Here is a 21,570-nt window from a genome sequence, read left to right as displayed (position 1 = left end):
AAATGCTTATAAAGTGCTTTTTCCCCTGCACTTACTACTGCATCAAGGCTTCACTTTCTGGATAACATGGTGATGTCACTTCCTGGATAACATGGTGAGGTCACTTCCTGGATAACATGGTGAGGTCACTTCCTGGATAACATGGTGAGGTCACTTCCTGGATAACATGGTGAGGTCACTTCCTGGATAACATGGTGATGTCACTTCCTGGATAACATAGTGATGGCATGACCCGACTTCCAGAGCTGTGCGGGCTGTGGCTGCTGGAGAGGATGATGGCAGAGGACACTGAGGGACACAGAGCATCCCCCTGCCATCATCCTCTCCAGCAGCCACCGCAGAGCTCTGGGAGTCGGGTCGTGACATCACTGTGTTATCCAGGAAGTGAAGCCTTGATGCAGCAGTAAATGCAGGGAAAAAAGCAGTTTATGTGCATTTCCCAAAATAAAAGTGTATATTGGTGATTTGTATAACTTTTAGGGGGCAATATAATACTTTCATAAACATTTTGCGTTGGACTTCTCCTTTAATATATGTAAAATTAGCTAAAATTCTGATGGTACCAGAAATGCTGATATTGTGTAGGAATACGTGCCGTCTACTCAGTGTAAGTGAAACTATTGTACTAGCAAATGAAAATTACATTTCCACAGCTTTTCAGATCAACTGGGTCGAAAACTTTGTTTAGGAATACTTGGCAATATTTGCGATCATGAAACATCAGTGGCCCGAAGGTTTTTCTTAAGCCCCTATTCCACGGGGCGACTATGAGGAGCAAACGAGCGGCATTAGCGCTCCTTTGCTCCTCGTTCCCGGCTCGCTGCCGCCACTACTACACGCGACGGCAGCGAACGGGTGAGTGCGGGAGGGGCCGCCCGGGTGATCGCTAGATCATCTGGGCAGCCCATTGAGGATAGCGGCGGTATGCAGATCGCGGCTATATCAGTCGCTTGTTTTTCAACATCTTGATGTCAGTTGATCGTTGCCTTCTATTCCACAGGACGATTATCGGCCGAATACGGCCAATAATCGTTCCGTGGAATAGGGCCTTTACGGAAGGAATAGGATACCAGATTTTCTATTAAAATAAACTCTTCTACCTAATCGAGTAGAGATGAGCGAACCTCGAGCACACTTGGGTTTGTCCAATGCCGGACTCTCAGCATTTGATAACGGGTGGCTGGATAAGTAGGACACAGCCCCAGGGAGTCCTGGAAAACATGGATGCAGCTTTAGTGCTGCATCCAACTTCTTCAGTTACCAGTAATCAAATGCTGAGAGTTCTCAAATCGGACAAAGGGCCCTATTACACCAACAGATTATCTGACAGATTTTTTTTTTAGAGCCAAAGCCAGGAATGAACTATAAACAGAATCGGTAATAAAGGAAAGACTGAGATTTCTCCTCTTTTCAAATCCATTCCTGGCTTTGGCTTAAGAAAAATCTGTCAGATAATTTGTTGGTGCAATAGGGCCCAAACCCCAAACCTTGTTCATCTCTACTAATCAGTACTTCCATGTTGTAAACTATGTAAAACAGAACTTGAGATCAAACCTGACTATTACTATGATTGTACAGGATTATTTCTTACGTACATACATAGGGTATAGCTGGATCTAGTAGTAAACTGTTCACAAACTTACAATGAACCCATGGAAGCTTAGATAGCAAGCTCAACAACATTTCTCTGGAAGGTTGACCTACCCTTGAATCATGGCCAATAAGCTCTTTACACTCATCACATGTGTTGGCAAAGAGGCTGTCATAGCAGGGCACACAGTAAGGACCTTCTTCCATCTGGATATACTTCCTTCCATACAGAGACTCCTTACAGCTATCACAGTCAAATGGTTCACTCATTTTTGTGGTGGTTCTGAAAGAGAAAAAAAAAATGGTTAAAATGACCATAAAACTTACTCTTATACTCCGTTCTTCATACAAATAAATATATCATACTTTATTACAGATGCACCCTGGTTACAGAGGGTAGTCAAGTGAATCTGAACCCCCAGGACACCCCTCCCACCAAATTATCTATACTGTTCTGTTCTGTTGCTCAATGCATGCCTGGTCCAGGGTGTCTGTCTCTTGGGGCTGGTTTTTGGGCTAAAGACAAGCTTTATTTCGGCGACTGCGTGTCAATGAGGCAGGTGCTAGAGCACAAATGTCAAACTGTGGTCCTCCGGCTGTGGCAAAACTACAAATCCCATCATGCCCAGGCAGCCAAAGTTTTGGCTGTCCGGGCATGATGGGAATTGTAGTTTTGTAAAAGCTAAAGGGCCTGAGTTTGACACCTGTGCCCTAGGCCTGCAGCACCTCTCCCTCTCTATAGCTGTATGGTTTCTCTATGACTGTATGCATATTTCTCCCCCAATAGGAAGTCACTTGATTTAGAACCTTACTACACTATATAGTCCTGACTCGGCAGCCATTGCTGGTAACTTTTAAGCTTACATTGTTCATAATTTTGTGGGCTTTGGCTACAATCGTCCATCACACAAAGCCTTAAACCGCACAAAAAAGGCACAAAAGAAAGCCGCATGTGTGTGTCGCAACAGCCGCTGGTATTTCCATCATCCGGAGTTTTACACAAATTCAGATACTTTTGGAGAAGTGAAACAAAGTTAGCATTTTTTTTTTTTTAGAATAATGCCTGAGTATTGGTCTAGAATGATTTCAACTAAATAAATATTTTAAAACTGCCAGATGTAAAGACTTCTGGTATTTAAAGGGGTTGTCCAGCAAAAAAAAAAAATCTCTCTTTTTCAAATCAACTGGTTTCAGAAAGTTAAACACAGGTTAAAAAGTAGTCTTATAGGTCAGAAAATACGGTATTTAAAATTCCCAAGTCTTCCAGTACTTATCAGCTGCTGAATGTCCTGCAGGAAGTGGTGTATTCTTTCCAGTCTGACACAGTGCTCTCTGCTGCCACCTCTGTCTATGACAGGTACTATCCAGATCAGTAGCAAATCCCCATAGAAAAACACAGTATAAGTGGTGCCGTACCTATCTTGTACTAATGATTTTTCCTATGAACACATGAGGCTATTCATCGCCTTATTATAACCTTTGTCCTGACGGGTCTTGGCTCACATGGGGCTCTGATTCACTGGCAGCTTATCAGTGTAGGTTATTTACACAAAAGGCTGGAGCGGCAGCCCATAAAAATATATCCGTCATAGTAATGTTGTGCACACAAAACACACAGTCCTATCTTATCCCGGGAACAAGACTGAAAACCAAACACACCTCAGCCCTTTCCCTTTTTGTTCAACAATATATAAACCACTCCCTGCACTAGTCACAGGAATAAAAAGGTATAAAGGTGAAATCAACCTGGGTCTTCAGCTCGTCTCTAAGGTCCAGCTAGTTTCATGCCTTAAGGGTGCGTTCACACGTACAGGATCTGCAGCAGATTTGAAGCTGCAGATTCAAAGCAAATAAATTCTGGGCCATCAAATCTGCTGCAGATGCTGAACGTGTGAACGCACCCTAAAGGAGTACGCCAGCAAAAAAAAAAAAAAAAAAAATTCTTTCAAATCAACTGGTGCCAAAAAAAGCCTGCGATGTGTATTTTGCTTCTATTTACAAATCTCCAGTCTTCCAGTACTTATCAGCTGCTGTATGTCCTGCAGGAAGTGGTGTTTTTTCTCCAGTCTGACACAGTGCTCTCTGCTGCCACCTCTGTCCATGTCAGGAACTGTCCAGAGCAGGAGAGGTTTTCTATGGGGATTTGTTCTACTCTGGACAATTCCTGACATGGACAGAGGTGTCCGAACTATGGGCAGCATGAAACACGGAGAGGCTCCCTCTGTGCAGTGTGCAGGATTCACTCTTAAACACTTCAACGTTTCAAAGGATTCGGTTATTGGGCTGGCTAGGAATAGCAACTTAAGTCATTCGGGCAGTCCCTGGCTTCTCTCTGATGGCCCTGTAAGAGAGATCTCTCCCTATACCCAAACATGGAGGGACCGAGTTATCAGGTCCGGTCGTGTGAAGCCACTAGGGCCAACCCAAATGACTTCATGACGCTCATGATAAACCTGATGTCCATTGTTACGAAACTCCTTATCCTGTTAATACTGACAATTGTAGTTATATTACATGTGATATTCTGCGATATCGCTGAGGTCGGAGGACTCTGTGCCTGTTCCACTGTCTCCTTGCTATCTGATTATCTATGCAAGTGTGAATATATACCTATGAAGTGATGAACAAAACCTTTTGTTTTAGGGATCTGGAATTAAGGGCCCTATTACACGGGACGATTATCATGCGAAAATTCGTTATATCGTTCGAATTTAAACAATGATTGTTCTGTGTAATTGCAGGCAACGATCGAAAAATCGTTCGTATGTCGTTGATCGCTGATTTAGATCTGAACCTGAAATTATCGTTAATCGTTCGTTGTAATTCCACGTTCGTTCACGTTCCGCATTTGTTCACTAATCGTTCAGTGTAATTGCACATTGTTCATGGTTTTGCTGGGATCAGAAGGAATAAACGATCATAGTAACGATCACAATAACGGTCATAGTAACGATCGTATAGAACGGCCATCGTTCTGTGTAATATGGTGAACGATTTCAGGTTAACGATAAACAATCTTGTTTGCGATCGTTTGTCGTTAATCATTAAAACTAGCTCCGTGTAATAGGACCCTAAGTTATGGGCATGTCAAAACTATAGGGCTGGGTTCACACTGTACTTTTGCTGACTGTTTAATGTATCAGTTTTATTGGAGGGGGGGAGGGAAATATATGGTAAAGAAGGATGCAATTGTATGAGATCTGGCATAGTGACCCATCCTGGGTGATTGATTGCCCACTTAGCCAGTCAGTGACTGCAGCTGTGTCCTGCCGCAGTCACTGACTGGTTGAGCGGGCAATCCATCAGCCGGGTCATGGGATTGCAGAAGAATCAGGACGCCAGCAGGGGTCCGGAAGCGGTGCTGTGGGGACACAGTGATGGGTGAGTATGCATTCCTTATTATGTTCTCCCCACCCCCTGCTTGCACTAGAATTTTTATTTTCCATGGACTTCTCCTTTAAGCTTTCAGATGGTAAGCGGCAATTTATTAAAATAAATAAATAAAAGGCTAAAATTGCAAATATACCAATAAGGTTTGGAATGCATACCTCGCCCTAAGTGATTTCATGTGAGGCCTAAAATGACAAAATTCATTCCCTCCTTTCATCAAATGGTAAAAAGACAAACATGATGTCACCGTCCTACAATTAAAATCAGCATCAGGATTCCTGACAGGTGAAAACAGCTTTTCTAATAGGACATTTGGTGTGAAAGAGGCGGAAAAAAAAAAAAAAAAATCCTAGGCCCTTCCTCCCGAAACAAGCAATGAGGTCATACGCCCGACATGAACAGTCAGGTTCCCCTATGTGCGGCTAGTAGACGCCTGGATACAACATATTCTCTCATATAGTAACACCAGTTATATTACAGCTTCTATAATGCTAATTAGTCTATCTATAGAACCCGGGTTTAGAAGGGTTATTTACCACTTTTATTTATTTTTTTGTTAATGGCTTTTCAGACTTTATATAGAAATTTTTCAAAACCACAGAAAGTCGTAATACATCATATGAATTTAAACTAAAAGGGTACTCTGGAGAAAAAAAAAAATTGTGTTTAATGAAATGTTCTGCTTAAAGGGGTAGTGTGGCGGTAAAAAATTATTCACAGAATAACACACACTACAAAGTTATACAACTCTGTAATGTGTGTTATGTCTGTGAATGGCCCCCTTCCCCGTGTCCCACCCCCCCACCCGTGTACCCGGAAGTGTAGTGCATTATACATACCTGATCCGTGCTGACACACATCCGCCATCTTGTGCCAAACGTCATCTTCGGCCGGCCGGCCCGAACACCTCCGATCTTCCCGAGTGCCGGCCGCGTCATCAGCCGCTGAGCCGCGATTGGCCGAGCACAGTTATGCTCAGCCAATCGCGGCTGAGCAGCTGATGACGCGGCCGGCACTCGGGAAGATCGGAGGTGTTCGGGCCGGCCGAAGATGACGTTTGGCACAAGATGGCGGACGCGTGTCGGCACGGATCAGGTATGTATAAAGCAATACACTTCCAGGTACACGGGTGGGGGTGGTGGGACACGGGGAAGGGGGCCATTCACAGACATAACATACATTACAAAGTTGTATAACTTTGTAATGTGTGTTATTCTGTGAATAATTTTTTTACCGCCGCACTACCCCTTTAATGTATGTCCTGCAGGAAATGGTGTATTCTCTCCAGTCTGACACAGTGCTCTCTGCTGCCACCTCTGTCCATGTCAGGAAGTGTCCAGAGCAGCAGCAAATCCCCATAGAAAACCTCTCCTGCTCATGGTCATACTTCTACCTCTGCTATAAAACTAAAGGCAGAATACAAAAGGCTGGGTTTACAATGGGGAAAAACTTATTATTGGCAAAGCTTATGATTTACGCCTTCGCAGGGGATAACTACAAACCGGATCACCATAAAGTCCACAGTTCTATCATCAATACAGGAAACAGTGTAGTTATCTATGAATACATGTAAGCACCTTAGCGGCCATAAATGTGGCTATCAGCATGAGGTCCATGATACAGGTGTACATAACACAAACGCACCTGATATCGAATATGTATATATTGCAAAGTACAGAGGATTATGTACAAGCTCATGTTTATAAGAGATGATTTATTCCAGCCCAGAAACACTGGCAATAATTTACAGGGGAAAAGCTAAAATGGAAAAAGATGAGAAACCCAAAGTCCAGTCCATTCTCCATACTACATGCAGAGTAACACAAAGCAGAGAAGGTTTTAGAATTAACAAAGCAGCAACCAATTGCAGATCTCCCCAAAGAGCCATGAATCTTCCTGCAGCGGTGGAGTCCAGTCGGGATTATTGCCAATAATCTATTTTTCTTGGAGCCTCGTGTTGCTGCTCTCTCTAAAGGCAGATATCAGGCAATGACATAATAACCAGTATAGAATGATCATTTCCATTTCTATTAGCAGAGGCATTCAGCATTCTCACATTACTAGTGATACTGGAAGAGACGCCAACAGCAACACCTGACCGTCCCTGCTACACACTGTCTCCCTGCCTAACACCTGACTGTCCCTGCTACACACTGTCTCCCTGCCTAACACCCGACTGTCCCTGCCACACACTGTCTCCCTGCCTAACACCTGACCGTCCCTGCTACACACTGTCTCCCTGCCTAACACCTGACTGTCCCTGCTACACACTGTCTCCCTGCCTAACACCCGACTGTCCCTGCCACACATTGTCTCCCTGCCTAACACCTGACCGTCCCTGCTACACACTGTCTCCCTGTATAACGTCTGACTGTCCCTGCTACACACTGTCTCCCTCTCTAGCTCCAAGTAGCATCTGAAACAAAATCTGAAAACAACTATTCTATTACTCTGAAGGTCACATGGTTTAGCCAGCCAATGAATGTAGATGCTTTTCTGTCACTTGCTGCATGCTCTGCCCCACCCCCCTGCATAGTTATTTGTAAAAAAAAAAAAATAATAAAATTAAAATGTTTACTGCCTTTTTGGTCAAATACTTATAGGACCATAAATGTGTGGACTTTTCTTCTGATGTTACTTTGTGTCTTTATTCTCTACATGTGCAAATAAAAAAAAATAAAATAAAAAAATATATATATTTGTTTATTATATAGCCCGAGCTATTACATCTATAGACCAATGTGGGGCTCTGTTGAGCGTGAGAATATAGCAATGGAAGAATAAAGCGTCAGTATAACCTGGATGATCTGTGAGTCAGACATTGAGAGACATTGCAGTATATATAATCCAGCAGTGACACCATTAGCTTTCCCCACCTACTGATAACTAGTCGGCTATGTAAGGTGTGAGGCCTTTCCTCGGGAAATGAATGAGTGACAGATGCTGATGACACAGGTGGAACAATCTGCCTGCTTGCAAAAGCAAAAAGCTAAGGAGGGATCCACCCTGTCTGCACCAAGACGTCATTCTCATCCCAATGTCTGAGACGGGCCACAAGGCAAAAACAGTGCTCCTAGCTGTATGGTTTCAGGATGCGGTAAATCAGTCTTCACTGTAGCTGCATGGGTGCAGGTGGCGGTGTATCATTCACCGCTGTAGCTGCATGAGGCGGTATATCAGGGTCCTATTACACTGAGCGATTTTTAACAATTAACGACTAACGATAAACGATCGCAAACTATATTGTTCATCGTTAACCTGAAATCGTTCACCATATTACACATGGATAAACGTTATGCTGCATTTACACGGAACGATAATTCGCCCGATCGTACGATTAACGATTTCAAAGTAATTTTTTTTTTATAACGATTAGCGTTTAGACGGAACGATATATTGTAGGGAAAAATCATTTTGCGATCGCTTAAGCCTATCTCGCACATAGGTTAAATCGGTGAACGACAGTTTACACGGAACGATCTGAGAATTTTTTGCGAACGACGATTTAAGAACATGTTGTAAGATCAAAATGAACGATTTCTCGCTCGTTTGATTGTTCGCAGCGTTTACACGTAAGATTATCGTTCGAACTCGATCGTTATCGCGCAAATTCGAAAGATAATCGTTCCGTGTAAACACAGCATTAGTTACGATCTATGATCGTTATTGCGATCGTTACTATGATCGTTTATTCCTTCTAATCCCAGAAAAACAATGAGCAATGTGCAATTACACTGAACGATTAGTGAAAAAACGTGGAACTTTAGCGAACAAACATGGAATTACAGCGAACGATTAACGATAATTTTAGGTTTAGATCTAAATAAACGATCGACATACGAACGATTTTTCGATCGTTGCCTGCAATTACACTGAACGATTATTTTTCGCACGATAATCGTTCTGTGTAATAGGGTCTTCAGTCTCTGCTGTAGCTGCATGGGTGCAGGAGGCGGTGTATCAGTCTCTGCTGTAGCTGCATGGGTGCAGGAGGCGGTGTATCAGTCTCTGCTGTAGCTGCATGGGTGCAGGAGGCGGTTTATCAGTCTCCGCTGTAGCTGCATGGGTACAGGAGGCGGTGTATCAGTCTCAGCTGTAGCTGCATGGGTGCAGGAGGCGGTGTATCAGTCTCCGCTGTAGCTGCATGGGTGCAGGAGGCGGTGTATCAGTCTCCGCTGTAGCTGCATGGGTGCAGGAGGCGGTGTATCAGTCTCCGCTGTAGCTGCATGGGTGCAGGAGGCGGTGTATCAGTCTCCGCTGTAGCTGCATGGGTACAGGAGGCGGTGTATCAGTCTCCGCTGTAGCTGCATGGAGACCTTCCCTCTGGTTCAGTAGAAGACTTGTCCTTCCAGCTTTATCTCAGACAGAGTCACTGTGTGTTTGCTGCCACAGAAATGTCCATAACCAGATGCAGCTACTAACAACTAACAGCTAAGATGATAAATGTCCGGATCCTGCAGGCCGCACTGAAAAGCGCTGTTGACTCTTACTGCTTATCAATACAAGTATAAACAACAAACTGTACGAAAACATACTTGCAGACAGTGAAAAGTTATTCTGAACTTAAGGGGATAGCCTGGGCCACAGCCATGTTGCTTCACATAATACAGAAGCAATGGTTAAAACCTGCCGCAAAATACAGTAGAGGGCAAGCTGTGGAAACTGATCGGTGGTCAGGGGTACAATTTTTTTTAATACAGTTATATTAATTTGTAATTCACTACTATTTTAAAATCTCAAGTCTTCCAGTACTTATCTGCTGCTGTATGCCCTGCAGGAAGTGGTGTATTCTTTCCAGTCTGACAAAGTGCTCTCTGCTGTCACCTCTGTCCATGTTAGGAACTGTGCAGAGCAGGAGAGGTTTTCCATGGGGATTTGCTGCTGCTCTGGACAGTTCCTGTCATGGACAGAGGTGGCAGTAGAGAGCACTGTGTCACACTGGAGAGAATACACCACTTCCTGCAGGACATACAGCACTGGAAGGCTGAAGATTTTAATTAGAAGTAAATTACAAAATCTATACAACTTTTGGACACCAGCTGATATGAAGGGGGAGGAAAAATAACGGAGTATACCTTTAATAAAGATGAAAAAAAATCCTAAATAAAATCTGCAATTCATGTAGCGAAAGGAATTACCAGAGGATTTGCAGCAAAGGGGCAAAAGCAGATTGCAAAGCCACCAACGCTTTTATTCTGGAGGAAAATCCGTACCACAATCTACCTGCTTCGGTGCACTTTATTCCTGCAGAGCGTTGCAGACATTACCCGCAGCAAATCTGACCAGGGTGGAAAGAGCTAGAAGGACGACTGGCCGGACTGGAAGACTTGGATAGCCATTCTACTGGAGCGCAGTCATGTTTAATGATGTGCATGAACAGCAAAGCGTGCCAAAAACATATGGTATGTAAAACTAACTTCACCTCTCTGGCACAAAGTCACTGCTAGGAAGACGGTGGAAATTTTTTTTTAGCAGAGAATGGGAAATAAGAGAACTGCTAAAAGCGAGAGGTTGCATGCAAAGTGGCGATGAATCAGCTGTCAGTGTTATTTACTGCAGGCAGGACGAGAGTTCCATCCCTTCCCCCATCTGGAAATGCCACATTGACAGCACAGCTGTGCAGCTGGGAGAGGTCAGCATGGTGAGGAGACATGTGGCAGCACAGCGACCGGTCAGCATGGTGGGGAGACATGTGGCAGCACAGCGACTGGTCAGCACGGTGGGGAGACATGTGGCAGCACAGCGACAGGTCAGCATGGTGGGGAGACATGTGGTAGCACACAGACCAGTCAGCTTGGGGGGGGGGGGGGGGGGGGGGGGGAGGGAAGAGACATGTGGCAGCACACCGACCAGTCAGCTTGGGGGTGGGGGGGGGGGGGGGGGGGAGGGAAGAGACATGTGGCAGCACACCGACCAGTCAGCTTGGGGGTGGGGGCGCGACATGTGGCAGCACACAGACCAGTCAGCTTGGGGGTGGGGGGGGGGGGAGACATGTGGCAGCACACCGACCAGTCAGCTTGATGGTGGGGGTGGGGGGGTAAGACATGTGGCAGCACACCGACCAGTCAGCTTTACCGTCTGACTGGAAAAAAATACACCCCTTCCTACAGGACATACAGCAGCTGATAAGTACCGGAAGGTTTGAGATTCTTTTTTTAAATAGAAGTAAATTACAAATCTATAAAACGTTCTGGTACCAGTTGAATTTAATGAAAAAAAATAAAATAAAAAAATAACCGGAGTAACCCTTTAATTTACATCTACACAACAGGAATCTAGTACAGTACTTAGACTGGTAATCACCAAACACTATCCCCTTATGGCTATGTTCACACTATGTAAAAACAACAGCCGCATTTCATTGTTTTTACATAGTGTGAACATAGCCTAAAGCTGCTGTATGGCCACAAATCTTCAGCAAAAAGCCGCAAACGAGTAGAATACTTACTTCATATTCACTATACGATTCCAAACTGCTCTATTAGATAAAGTAGAGAGGTAAAGTCACCCGGGAGACTGCTCTATCTGGCTTGCTGTGCTGATCTCAGGTATCTGGTCGCCTTATTTGCTTCTTTTTATGGTTTTATAGTCTAAGTTTTTTATCAGTGGTTAGGCCATTGATGAACCTAGAACGTCGCGTGGATGCTCCGGGCACTGAAGATCATGACACATGTATCTGGTAAGACCCTATTGTAAGCTGGATCATAAACTTACTCTGCCAAGCTAACAATAGCAGATTTCCAGGAAACATTCAACATTTTTATAGGGAATAGAAAAAAAGAATTCCTTTGTGCTGCGTGACAGATGGACGGAGACTTCTATTACCCTTCAGCCTCATAAAACCAAGAGAAAGGATAGTCTGACCGGCTCCTAAATCTCCATCAGCTGCAGCTTCCCTTCCAGCAGTTCTCGGACGCTACACTGAAAAGACGAGCCTTACGATGTAGCCAGAATGACCGTAGTAGTAGTAAATACCTTGATAGACGCCTTCTAGACCTTCGTAGCAGACACACACGAGTTAATGAAACTCCTGGAGGAAGCAAATTACATAGGCTTGGTTGCTGTTCCAGCTGTGTCAGGATGAACCAGATGACATCATTGACCACAAGATGAAGCCAGACTAAATACCTACTTCTCAACGCTACTGTTTTAGGTTCCGCAAGCCTAGCATCAGCCGAAGGCTAGACGCCCTGTGGGAGATGAGAGAGGCACCTTCTGTAATTACACCCCCACCCACCCCACACAAGGAAGGGAAAAACAAACCCTTTTAAGTTTCATTACCTAAACATCAGCCGTAGAAACACGAAGGCTCCGAGACCTGTTATTAGTTTCCTACAAGTATCTTGGTGCCAACACTGAGAATCATGATAAGCAAGGCTGGGTCAGTACTAGTCTTTGTCCTAGGGTAGTACTGAAAAACGACACGTGGCTCTGGATAATAAATAGTTTCACTAGATAAAGTAGCCAAATCTATGGAAATAGCAGTTCAATGTTTCCAAATGTAAAATAACGCACCTGGGGATACTCTATATGAGTATCATATCGGCAGTTCTGTGGTAGCAAGGACTTCAGAAGAGAATGATTTAAGGGCAGCGATTTCTGACTTAAAATGAGGAACTGTCCGGAGCAGGTTTTCTAAGAGGATTTGCTGCTGCTCTGGACAGTTTCTGATATGGACAGAGGTGGCAGCAGAGAGCACTGTGTCAGACTGGTAGGAATACATCACTTCCTGCAGGACATACAGCAGTTGAAAAGTACTGAAAGAATTGAGATTTTTAAGAAGAAGTAGATTCTAAATCTATATAAAACTTTCTAAAATCAGATGATTTGAAAAACAATTTTGCTGGAGTAAGATGTGCCTGATTAATGGAGAAGCACCAGACCATAACAAATTTGGCAAATCTTACACACCGTCCGCCAGACCTAGAAATCTACAAAAGCTCTGAGCTCAATGCCAATTACTACAGATCTGGCTACAGGAGGCCAAGCTCTGCCCACTTAAAAAAAAAATGTCAAGTAGGAGGTGCAGCAAAGCAAATAGTCCGAATTTCTGTGCAAAAAAAGTTTACATAAAGTCAAGCCTGTGATGTGGTTAAAATGGCTGTAACACTCAATGGGGGGGTAGGATTTTTTTATTTTTTTTACCCCATATAGACCTCTTTTAAAATAGCATAACCATTTCTTTTAAACATGATGAACAATGGACAATGAACACATTTCTTCAATGCGGCCCATGAAAGCCATCAGTAGACCAAGCTGACTAAATTTAGCCCTCCTGGACATGTGGTTTTAGTTTCCTCCCTCACCATAGAAAAAAAAAGAATACTCTTTCATATGGAGGAAGAAGAAGAAGAAATGTTGAAGGAAGTGGGAATCCCTATGGAGGAAGACAGAGGCAAGGAAATGTTCTCTTTATGCCACAAAGGATGCGAGGGAAGCGACACAGCTTTTAGGAGTCCGTCACTCTGTTAATAACACATTTGGGAATTGGTATTTAGCACAATGGCATTTAGGTGAGAAGATACAGATATTTTATGCTGATTTGCATATTATTTATCCAACTCCATGATTTTGGCCATGAACATGGTGAATATGCCTCACTTTTTTGTGGATTTAAATGGGTACTCATGTCAGGAACTGTCCAGAGCAGCAGAGGTTTTCTATTGGGTTTGGCAGCTGCTCTGGACAGTTCCTGACATGGACAGTTCCTGACATGGACAGAGGTGGCAGCAGAGAGCACTGTCAGACTGGAGAGAATACACCACTTCCTGCAGGACATACAGCAGCTGATAAGTACTAGAAAATGGAGATTTTTAAATAGTAATTTACAAATCTATATAAAACTTTCTGGTACCAGGCGATTAAATTTTCTTTGCAACAGATGTGTTAACATACGCTCAATCTACATATCCACAGTTATCACTGTGACGGCGAATCGACACGATCTGCTGTGGAACTACATTCCAAACAAAATTCCCAGCAACCCATCGTCCGTGAATGCACCCACAGACTCCCTACTAGCTGGATCTCAATAGGGAGGACCAGTAATTTGTGTAAGGCTAAAATAAAAAAAAAAAATGATGTGTTAAAACCTGGCCCATCCATTATACTTTTACTAGATAACACTATAAGCCATTCTTAGATTCCATGCTGTATTCTGCTTCATGATATCCGCTGTAAAATAAGCATTCAATGATATCATTAACACTAGTTGGAGGTATTAAAAGTGAATTTGGTGTTTCCCGGAATCATAAGAATTTTTTTATGGTAAAAGTTTTTCCTATAAGGTCGGAGCATTAACTGGTCTTAATCTGTCAGCTCGGAAAGATTTATTAAGTTATTAAATCCGCCTATTTAATGGGTGGTAACTATTGTCAACCATGGTTACTTAAAGGGAACCTGTCACCAAGACAATGCTATCTAATCTCTAAGACATCATGTTATAGAGCAGGAAGAGCCAGAGTGATATATATATATATATATATATATATATATATATATATATATATATATTATAATATATATCTATCCTTGTGGGAAAAAGATTCCGTAAACTTGTAAGGGTCCTTTTACACACACAGATATCTGGACAGATTTATGAAGCCAAAGCCAGGAACAGACCATAAACAGGGAACAGGTCATAAAGGAAAGACCGAGATTTATCTTCTTTTGAAATTCCTTCAAAAAGTTATAAATTATGCCGATAGCTTAGGTAGCATTTTCATGGTGCCTGGTTCCATTAAAAAAAAAAAAAAAAAAAAAAAAAAAATAGTTACCAAATAAGATTTGTTTGTCAAGTAATTTAAAGTGTCAGTCTTTTTTTTTTGGCAGAAATCAGTAGTAGGGTACAAACCCACACACCGTATATGCAGCGTATTTACTACTGCGATACGCAGCAAATACGCAGCAGATTAGATCTAAATAACTGGACACAGCATCAAATCTGCACCACCAAATCTGCTTCAAATCTGCTGCATATCTGCTGTGTGGGTTTGTACCCTTACAGGCAATTTTAAGAAACTCTGTATTTGGGTTTATTAGGCAAATATGCCATTATCTGCATTCAAAAAGACTTTCCCCCATCCTCTTTCTCATTCACTGCTCATTATCAGGAAATCTCAACTCTTTTACATCAGTCGGGCCCTGTGTAATCTATGGAGGGGGGGGGGGGGGGAGATCAGTCACCAGCAGAGAACAAAGGATTACACAGTAGGACCTGTGTGAAAGCCGGTATTCAGAGGTCAGAGAGGTCAGTGCTGAGTTCAGAAGAGATAGCCCGGTGATGTAGCTGTAAATCAACTCTTTGTTGTCCCGTTTTGATGCCTCATCTCCCTCCACCCCTCCCCTCTCCATAGAAAACCATGAAGACAGGGGGGAGAGCTTCAAACTACTTGTTCATGATAAAAATGCATTTTTCAGCTAATAAACCCAATTACAAAGTTACTTAAAACCGCCTGTACTATTGATTTCTGCAAAAGAAACATCAGCAGCCCTGTGGTGAGTAACACGCTCTCGCTGTCAGCAGACCGTCTGAATTTCTTTATCTGTTCCTAAATTAGATTCTAAGCACCGCGGGGCTGGTATCGAAACAATTGCTGCCGGCTGCAGTTCCATATATAAGAGAAATCCTAATGCGATGCAGACACCAGGAATGGGAGGCAGGGATTTCCTGAGGTCATTGTACTTCCAGCCATAATAGCCACTTCCACCTGCTGTCTCATGTTATTTTAGGAAGTCCTTGTCTACAAGCCTACTGGTATTATATTCTCTGCCCGCTGCAAACAGGATACACCTGTATACTTCACTTAAAATCGGTGCCCAGGTGTGTGTCCAAAACAGCTGGCATGCCTGCTGCAATGTATAATATCTAGTATACACCACTAATGCCAATCATTATACAGAAATATACTGCTAAAACACAGGATTAGGTTATATCTGCCTGTGTGAGTGGGGATCCGTGGATCCCCAACCCGACACACAATGTGTATTTAATTTTTCTATAGAGGGTAATGGGATCAGTGTGTTTTTTTTTTTTTTGCGGATGGTTGTCCAACATCCACAATATAATGTATAACCGCAAAAAAAAAAAAAAAAAAAAAAAAAAAAAAAAAAAAAAAAAAAAGAAGAAAGTTGAGTCTCCTAGCAAAGCATAAATATAGAAGAGTGGTAAAGAATATGGTCGGCACCAAAATTTTGAAAAAGTTCCTCCTAGAGCCCCTCTGCTGGCCCTTATGGAATGAGAGGGGATGTATTAAAAAAAAAAAAGTAAAGTAAAATAATAAAGTACATTGCAGCTATATAATACTACAATGAACAGGATTCATAAGACATTCGCTATTAAACAATAGGCAACTTCATGTACTGTCTTCAAACACTTCAGAAGAATCACACCTTTGTTGTAGGTAAATAGAAGGAAATGTAATCCTGCATGTCCGTACTGAGCAGCACTCCAAACCTTCTACAACCTGAAAACTAACTATTCCATACTTTGTTACTGTGCTGTGTTTTACAGGATTCTGAGAGTTGACATAGCACTTGTGCAGAGACGTATTGCTCTGGAATGATAACACAGCAATGTATAGAGGGTAGGTAGAGACACCGGAGACTCCATGGGTGGCGGAAATGGAGACAGTGTCCAGATCACGGCTGTTTCCCCTGCCTCTACTACTTCATGGACGATATTAATTTGTTACATAGACCCTAATATACTGTATTAGGGTCTATGTAACAAATTAATATCGCCCATGAAGTAGTAGAGGCAGGGGAAACAGCCGTGATCTGGACACCGATACCTATACGAATAGCTAATAAAGACTTTAGGGGTTCTCCACTCATAACTTTTGATATGTTGTTGCCCATGGTGAGACTAACAATTCCTTCCATACTTGTCATTATCTATTCTGTCTCCTTCCGCCAGATCTCAGCTGCTGCTTTCTGTTAAAGACACACAAATATGTGTGTGAGCTTTTCTCTCTGTCTCCCCCTCCCTTCTGAGACAGCTGATGTAAACAAGTCCCTGGCAGGCTGTATCTGCAACATTGTAGTTTCTTTGTAATGTTGGGAGGAATAATCACTGTGCGTTCATCAGCAACTTGACCTCAAAATAACCCTCCCAGCATTACAAAGAAGCAGATAAAGCCTGCCAGGGACTTGTTTACATCAGCCGTCTAAGAAGGGGGGGGGGGGGGAGGAGAAAGAGCGAAAGGCTCACACACAGATGTGTGTCTTCAGCAGAAAGCAGCAGCTCAGAACTGGGGGAAGGAGGCTAAATAGATAAGAAGTATGGAAGAAATTGTTAGTCTCACCATGGGCAGCAACATATCAAAAGTTATGTTTGAGTGAACTACCCCTTTAAAAACAATAAAGGGAATGTATCGACGCTGTACACCAGATGTGGTGTATAAAATTGCAACTGTCTGCACAAGTCATGTTTTGGGCAACTTTGTATCTTTTTGTGCAATCTACGAAACTGACATGAAGTAGGAGCACTGCCCCCCCCTCACCCCAGTCGACTTGTTCAATTCATTATCATTAGAAAGGGGCGGGGCAGTGCTCCTAATGGTCTCACGCGACCATGGAGCACATTACTTACTGCACCACACAGCACAGAGGATGAAGGTAAGAGACAAACTTTCATCCTCAGTGTCTTCTGTGCAATAAGGACATATCAGCAGGTTAGATTCGTCTATCCTGCTGATCGTTTCCCCTTTAACTTATATTCCCTTTCTATACGGCTTCTGTTCAGCCATGTAAAACGAATCTAAATCATCTACATGAGAGCAGATCTGGAAGACAGCAGTGGGGAGAAATATAAGGTTCCAACAATAGCTGAAGAGTCTTTGCCATATTAAGACAAGATGCGGTTCCACGGCTCTCTATACGCACAGTCCACAAACAAAGAACATCTGCCCTTGTGTAACCTTTCCTGGGACTCGTGACTCATTTATTACTCCTACTTTTCTGGTGACTACTCAGGAGACCACCATCTGTTTAAAGCCATCACCTTCAGACATCCCTAGTTTGTAAGTGCTGAGCTTTTCCCAGAAAGTTAAACCTGTTAGTTCTAAAAGTATATATGTCACTATACAGAGGGGTAAAATGGCAATGCATGACCAGGCTTTATCCCTTAAAGGGGTAGTGCGGCGGTAAAAAATTATTCACAGACTAACACACATTACAAAGTTATACAACTCTGTAATGTATGTTATGTCTGTGAATGGCCCCCTTCCCCGTGTCCCACCACCCCCACCCGTGTACCCGGAAGTGTGGTGCGCTATACTCACCTGTCACGTGCCGACACCCATCTCCGATCTTCAGCGAGTGACGTCTTCTTCGGGCGGACGGCGAACAGCTCTGACTGTCCCGAATGCCGGACGCCCTCTGCAGCGTCATCCGATGCTCAGCCGCGATTGGCTGAGCATAACTGTGCTCAGCCAATCGCGGCTGAGCACAGTTGTGACGCGGCGGAAGGGGGAAGGGCGGCAGCGACTCGTCCGTCCGAACGAAGATGACGTTTGGCACAAGATAGCGGACGGCCCTCGACACGGATCAGGTAACGTATAATGCACCACACTACTGGGTACACGGGTGGGGGTGGTGGGACACGGGGAAGGGGGCTATTCACAGACATAACATACATTTGTATGTCGTATAACTTTGTAATGTGTGTTATTCTGTGAATAATTTCTGAGCGCCGCACTGCCCCTTTAAAAGGGTTTCTTAAAAAGAAACTAACAGAACAGCAGGTTTCACCACAACTGGTAAATAGGGGAGAGGCTTCAGTGGTTTCAGAAAGTTATATTAATTTGTAAGTTACTTCTATTTAAAAATCTCCAGTCTTCCAGTACTTCACAGCTCAGAAGTGTTTAAGAGTGAATCCTGCACACTGCACAGAGGGAGCCTTTCCGTGTTTCATGCTGCCCATAGTTCGGACACCTCTGTCCATGTCAGGAATTGTCCACAGTAGAACAAATCCCCATAGAAAACCTCTCCTGCTCTGGACAGTTCCTGACATGGACAGAGGTGGCAGCAGAGAGCACTGTGTCAGACTGGAAAGAATACTCCACTTCCCGCAGGACATACAGCAGCTGATAAGTACTGGAAGACTGGACATTTTTTTTTTTAATAAAAGTAAAATTACACGTTTTCATAACTTTCTGAAACCAGTTGATTTGAAAGAAAAAAAAAAAAAAAAAAAAAAAAAAAAAAGATATGCTCGCTCTTTCCTTCCCAGAGTTACCAATCTCAACTCTGCTCTAAAAGCAGTCGTCTGGCTGGTGTATATACAGCTATAGCATACATCAATACATCATACATATTTACTATATCTCTATAAATCTAAAATGATAGCTGAGTATATAGACCAGCCAGACCACAGGGTGGTCGGTAATCTAGACGACAAGCTGTGGACACTGGGAACAAACCAGCAGGCCTATCAGGAGAAGGACTCTCTGCAGATGGAATGATTATGCATTGGGTAATGTATAGCACCTAAATAGTCCCATGTACTGTATAATACAGGAACATGGCGTGATGAAGGACGTGTTATGTGTTATTTTTGCTATTAAGAAAAATGTAGCTGTGAAGCTGACAGAGGAATGTGCCCCCCGCGGCATCGGTGCATAAAAATAGTCCTTGGTTTGGGAGACCATGCACAGGGCTCTGCAGGGGACCACAGCACCCGCTGCCAAATCAGCTGTCTGGGGAAACAAACATGGAGGCTTGGAGTGAATTCAGAGACCATTAGTTAATACTCAAGTGGACTGTAAAATATCTCTTATGTAAAAGTCTCTTGACGGGATGTAAAAGAACACAACATACTCAGATAACAGGACTTCTACTTAAAGGGGTTATCCAGTGCTACAAAAACATGGCCACTTTCTTTCAGGGACAACACGACTCTTGTCTCCAGTTCAGATGCAGTTTGCAATTAAGCTCCATTTACTTCAATGGAACTGAGCAGCAAAACCCCGCCCAAGCTTAAGACGAGAGTGGGGCTGTGTCTGGAAGAAAGTGGCCATGTTTTTGTAGCGCTGGATAACCCCTTTAAGATGGACACGTCTCTGCAGTGAGAGCTGCTCAGCCAATTACGGACCACAGCAGGACAGTGCCACAGCCAGTGGCTGGTTGAGCGAGTGGTCACTGCCGAGACGTTTTATTCTTGGAAGAAGGCTACTAAGAATTACTAGGTGTAGGGTTTTTTTTTTTTTAAACATACAGTGAACGCTCAGACAATGACCCAAAAAGACAGTAAGAAGCGGTCTTCTACAGGGGTGGTCTTCCCAAATGTCTAATTTATGGTAAAACCTGTAAGAGGAAACCTTGTCTGGATAAAGAAATGTAACAGTAGGTTTAGTGCTCCATGTCTAACAACGTAAAGTATTGGGCAGCTGAAGTAGTACATACAAGGATCACTAAGAAGATTTACAGTCCTACATATTTACATATAGTCGAAGCATATAAGTCATATCCCATTTCCTTAGGAGTCTGGTTTCAGGGACACAAAGTCATGTCTAGTCACACATTACTACAATTCACCAGATACTCAATAAGTCAATAGTAGTCAGACGACCCTGTACATGTCACTTCTGAGAAGTCGTATGGTAGACTGGCCCTCTGCAGGAGCTGATCCCCTCCTTGCCTCCCAGGTATGAAACAACCTCCAGGCATTCTCAATGGTGCTTTTATGTGTCATTCAGACAAGATCACTAAGAGAGTCAGTGTCACTTTCTCATTTGTCACCTATTGTATAAAGTGACGGGCAACAGGATATCTACAGCGTGTGCAGGAGTAGTCTGTAAAGGAAGACCACTCGTTACTGATACAAGAAATGGAAGAACAAGTAAAAATTTAGAGATCTGCTTTTTTACATTTCTTACTTTTGGGGTAATCCGGATACAAAAAATATACAATTACAAAGTAAATGAAGAGCATTATCGCTTTGTAATTGGACGTCATTATGGTGCGTTTACACAGAGAGATTTATCTGACAGATCTTTGAAGCCAAAACCAGGAACAGACTATAAACAGGGATCAGGTCATAAAGGAAAGGACTGGGATCTATCCTCTTTTCAAATCTATTCCTGGCTTTGGCGTCGGACACCCCCTTTAAGAACGTTCGAGTTCAGTGAACTTTGGCAAACCCAAACAGTTTGACAAGTCCGCTTAAGACTAAAAAGGAGCGTCTGCCACATGATGACTGCTGCCGCAACAAATATTATCCTGCTACTTGACGGCAATGGCAGTCCCGCACTTCACGTCACCTAACAGACGGCACGTTACTATTTTCCTCAAGGACAGGTTAATCCTCTACAAGTAACAGTACACCACCGAATGTGTACAAGCTCTCCGACAGATCCGTCGTCCGGTGAGTTATACCATTTCAGATGGAAACTAAGTTCTTGAGACTGTGACAAAATTTCTCAACTCACTGCAACACGGGTTCACCGACGTACATACAAAGGAATCTGCATCGTGCGTGGTCATGTCCTGTATCACGCTACGTCCGTGTCGGGAACAGAAAAAAGTTCTCTGTACTAAAGAAATGGAGCACAGGGGCACTGGTAATAGTGCAATGGTACTTTACTGAAA

The 21,570-nt window shown here is 43.2% G+C and overlaps 1 protein-coding gene across 4 annotated transcripts in view; it reads right to left on the bottom strand.

Moving 5' to 3' along the window:
* Positions 1 to 21,570, bottom strand: part of FHL3 (four and a half LIM domains 3) — a 35,494-nt gene that overhangs the window by 7,727 nt on the left and 6,197 nt on the right. For 3 of the 4 annotated variants that reach the window (XM_069971696.1, XM_069971695.1, XM_069971694.1), the window contains exon 2: positions 1,705 to 1,873. In XM_069971696.1, coding sequence (XP_069827797.1) covers positions 1,705 to 1,860 — 156 coding nt within the window. In that variant the 5' untranslated portion in view covers positions 1,861 to 1,873. Of the gene's footprint in view, positions 1 to 1,704; positions 1,874 to 11,955; positions 11,980 to 21,570 lie in introns of those variants that run through there. The other variant, XM_069971697.1, reaches the window with a different exon arrangement.

The sequence above is a fragment of the Dendropsophus ebraccatus genome, chromosome 5, assembly GCF_027789765.1.
Source record: "Dendropsophus ebraccatus isolate aDenEbr1 chromosome 5, aDenEbr1.pat, whole genome shotgun sequence".
In the NCBI taxonomy this organism is placed as follows: Eukaryota; Metazoa; Chordata; class Amphibia; order Anura; family Hylidae; genus Dendropsophus; species Dendropsophus ebraccatus.
This window is presented reverse-complemented; position numbering and strand designations above follow the sequence as displayed.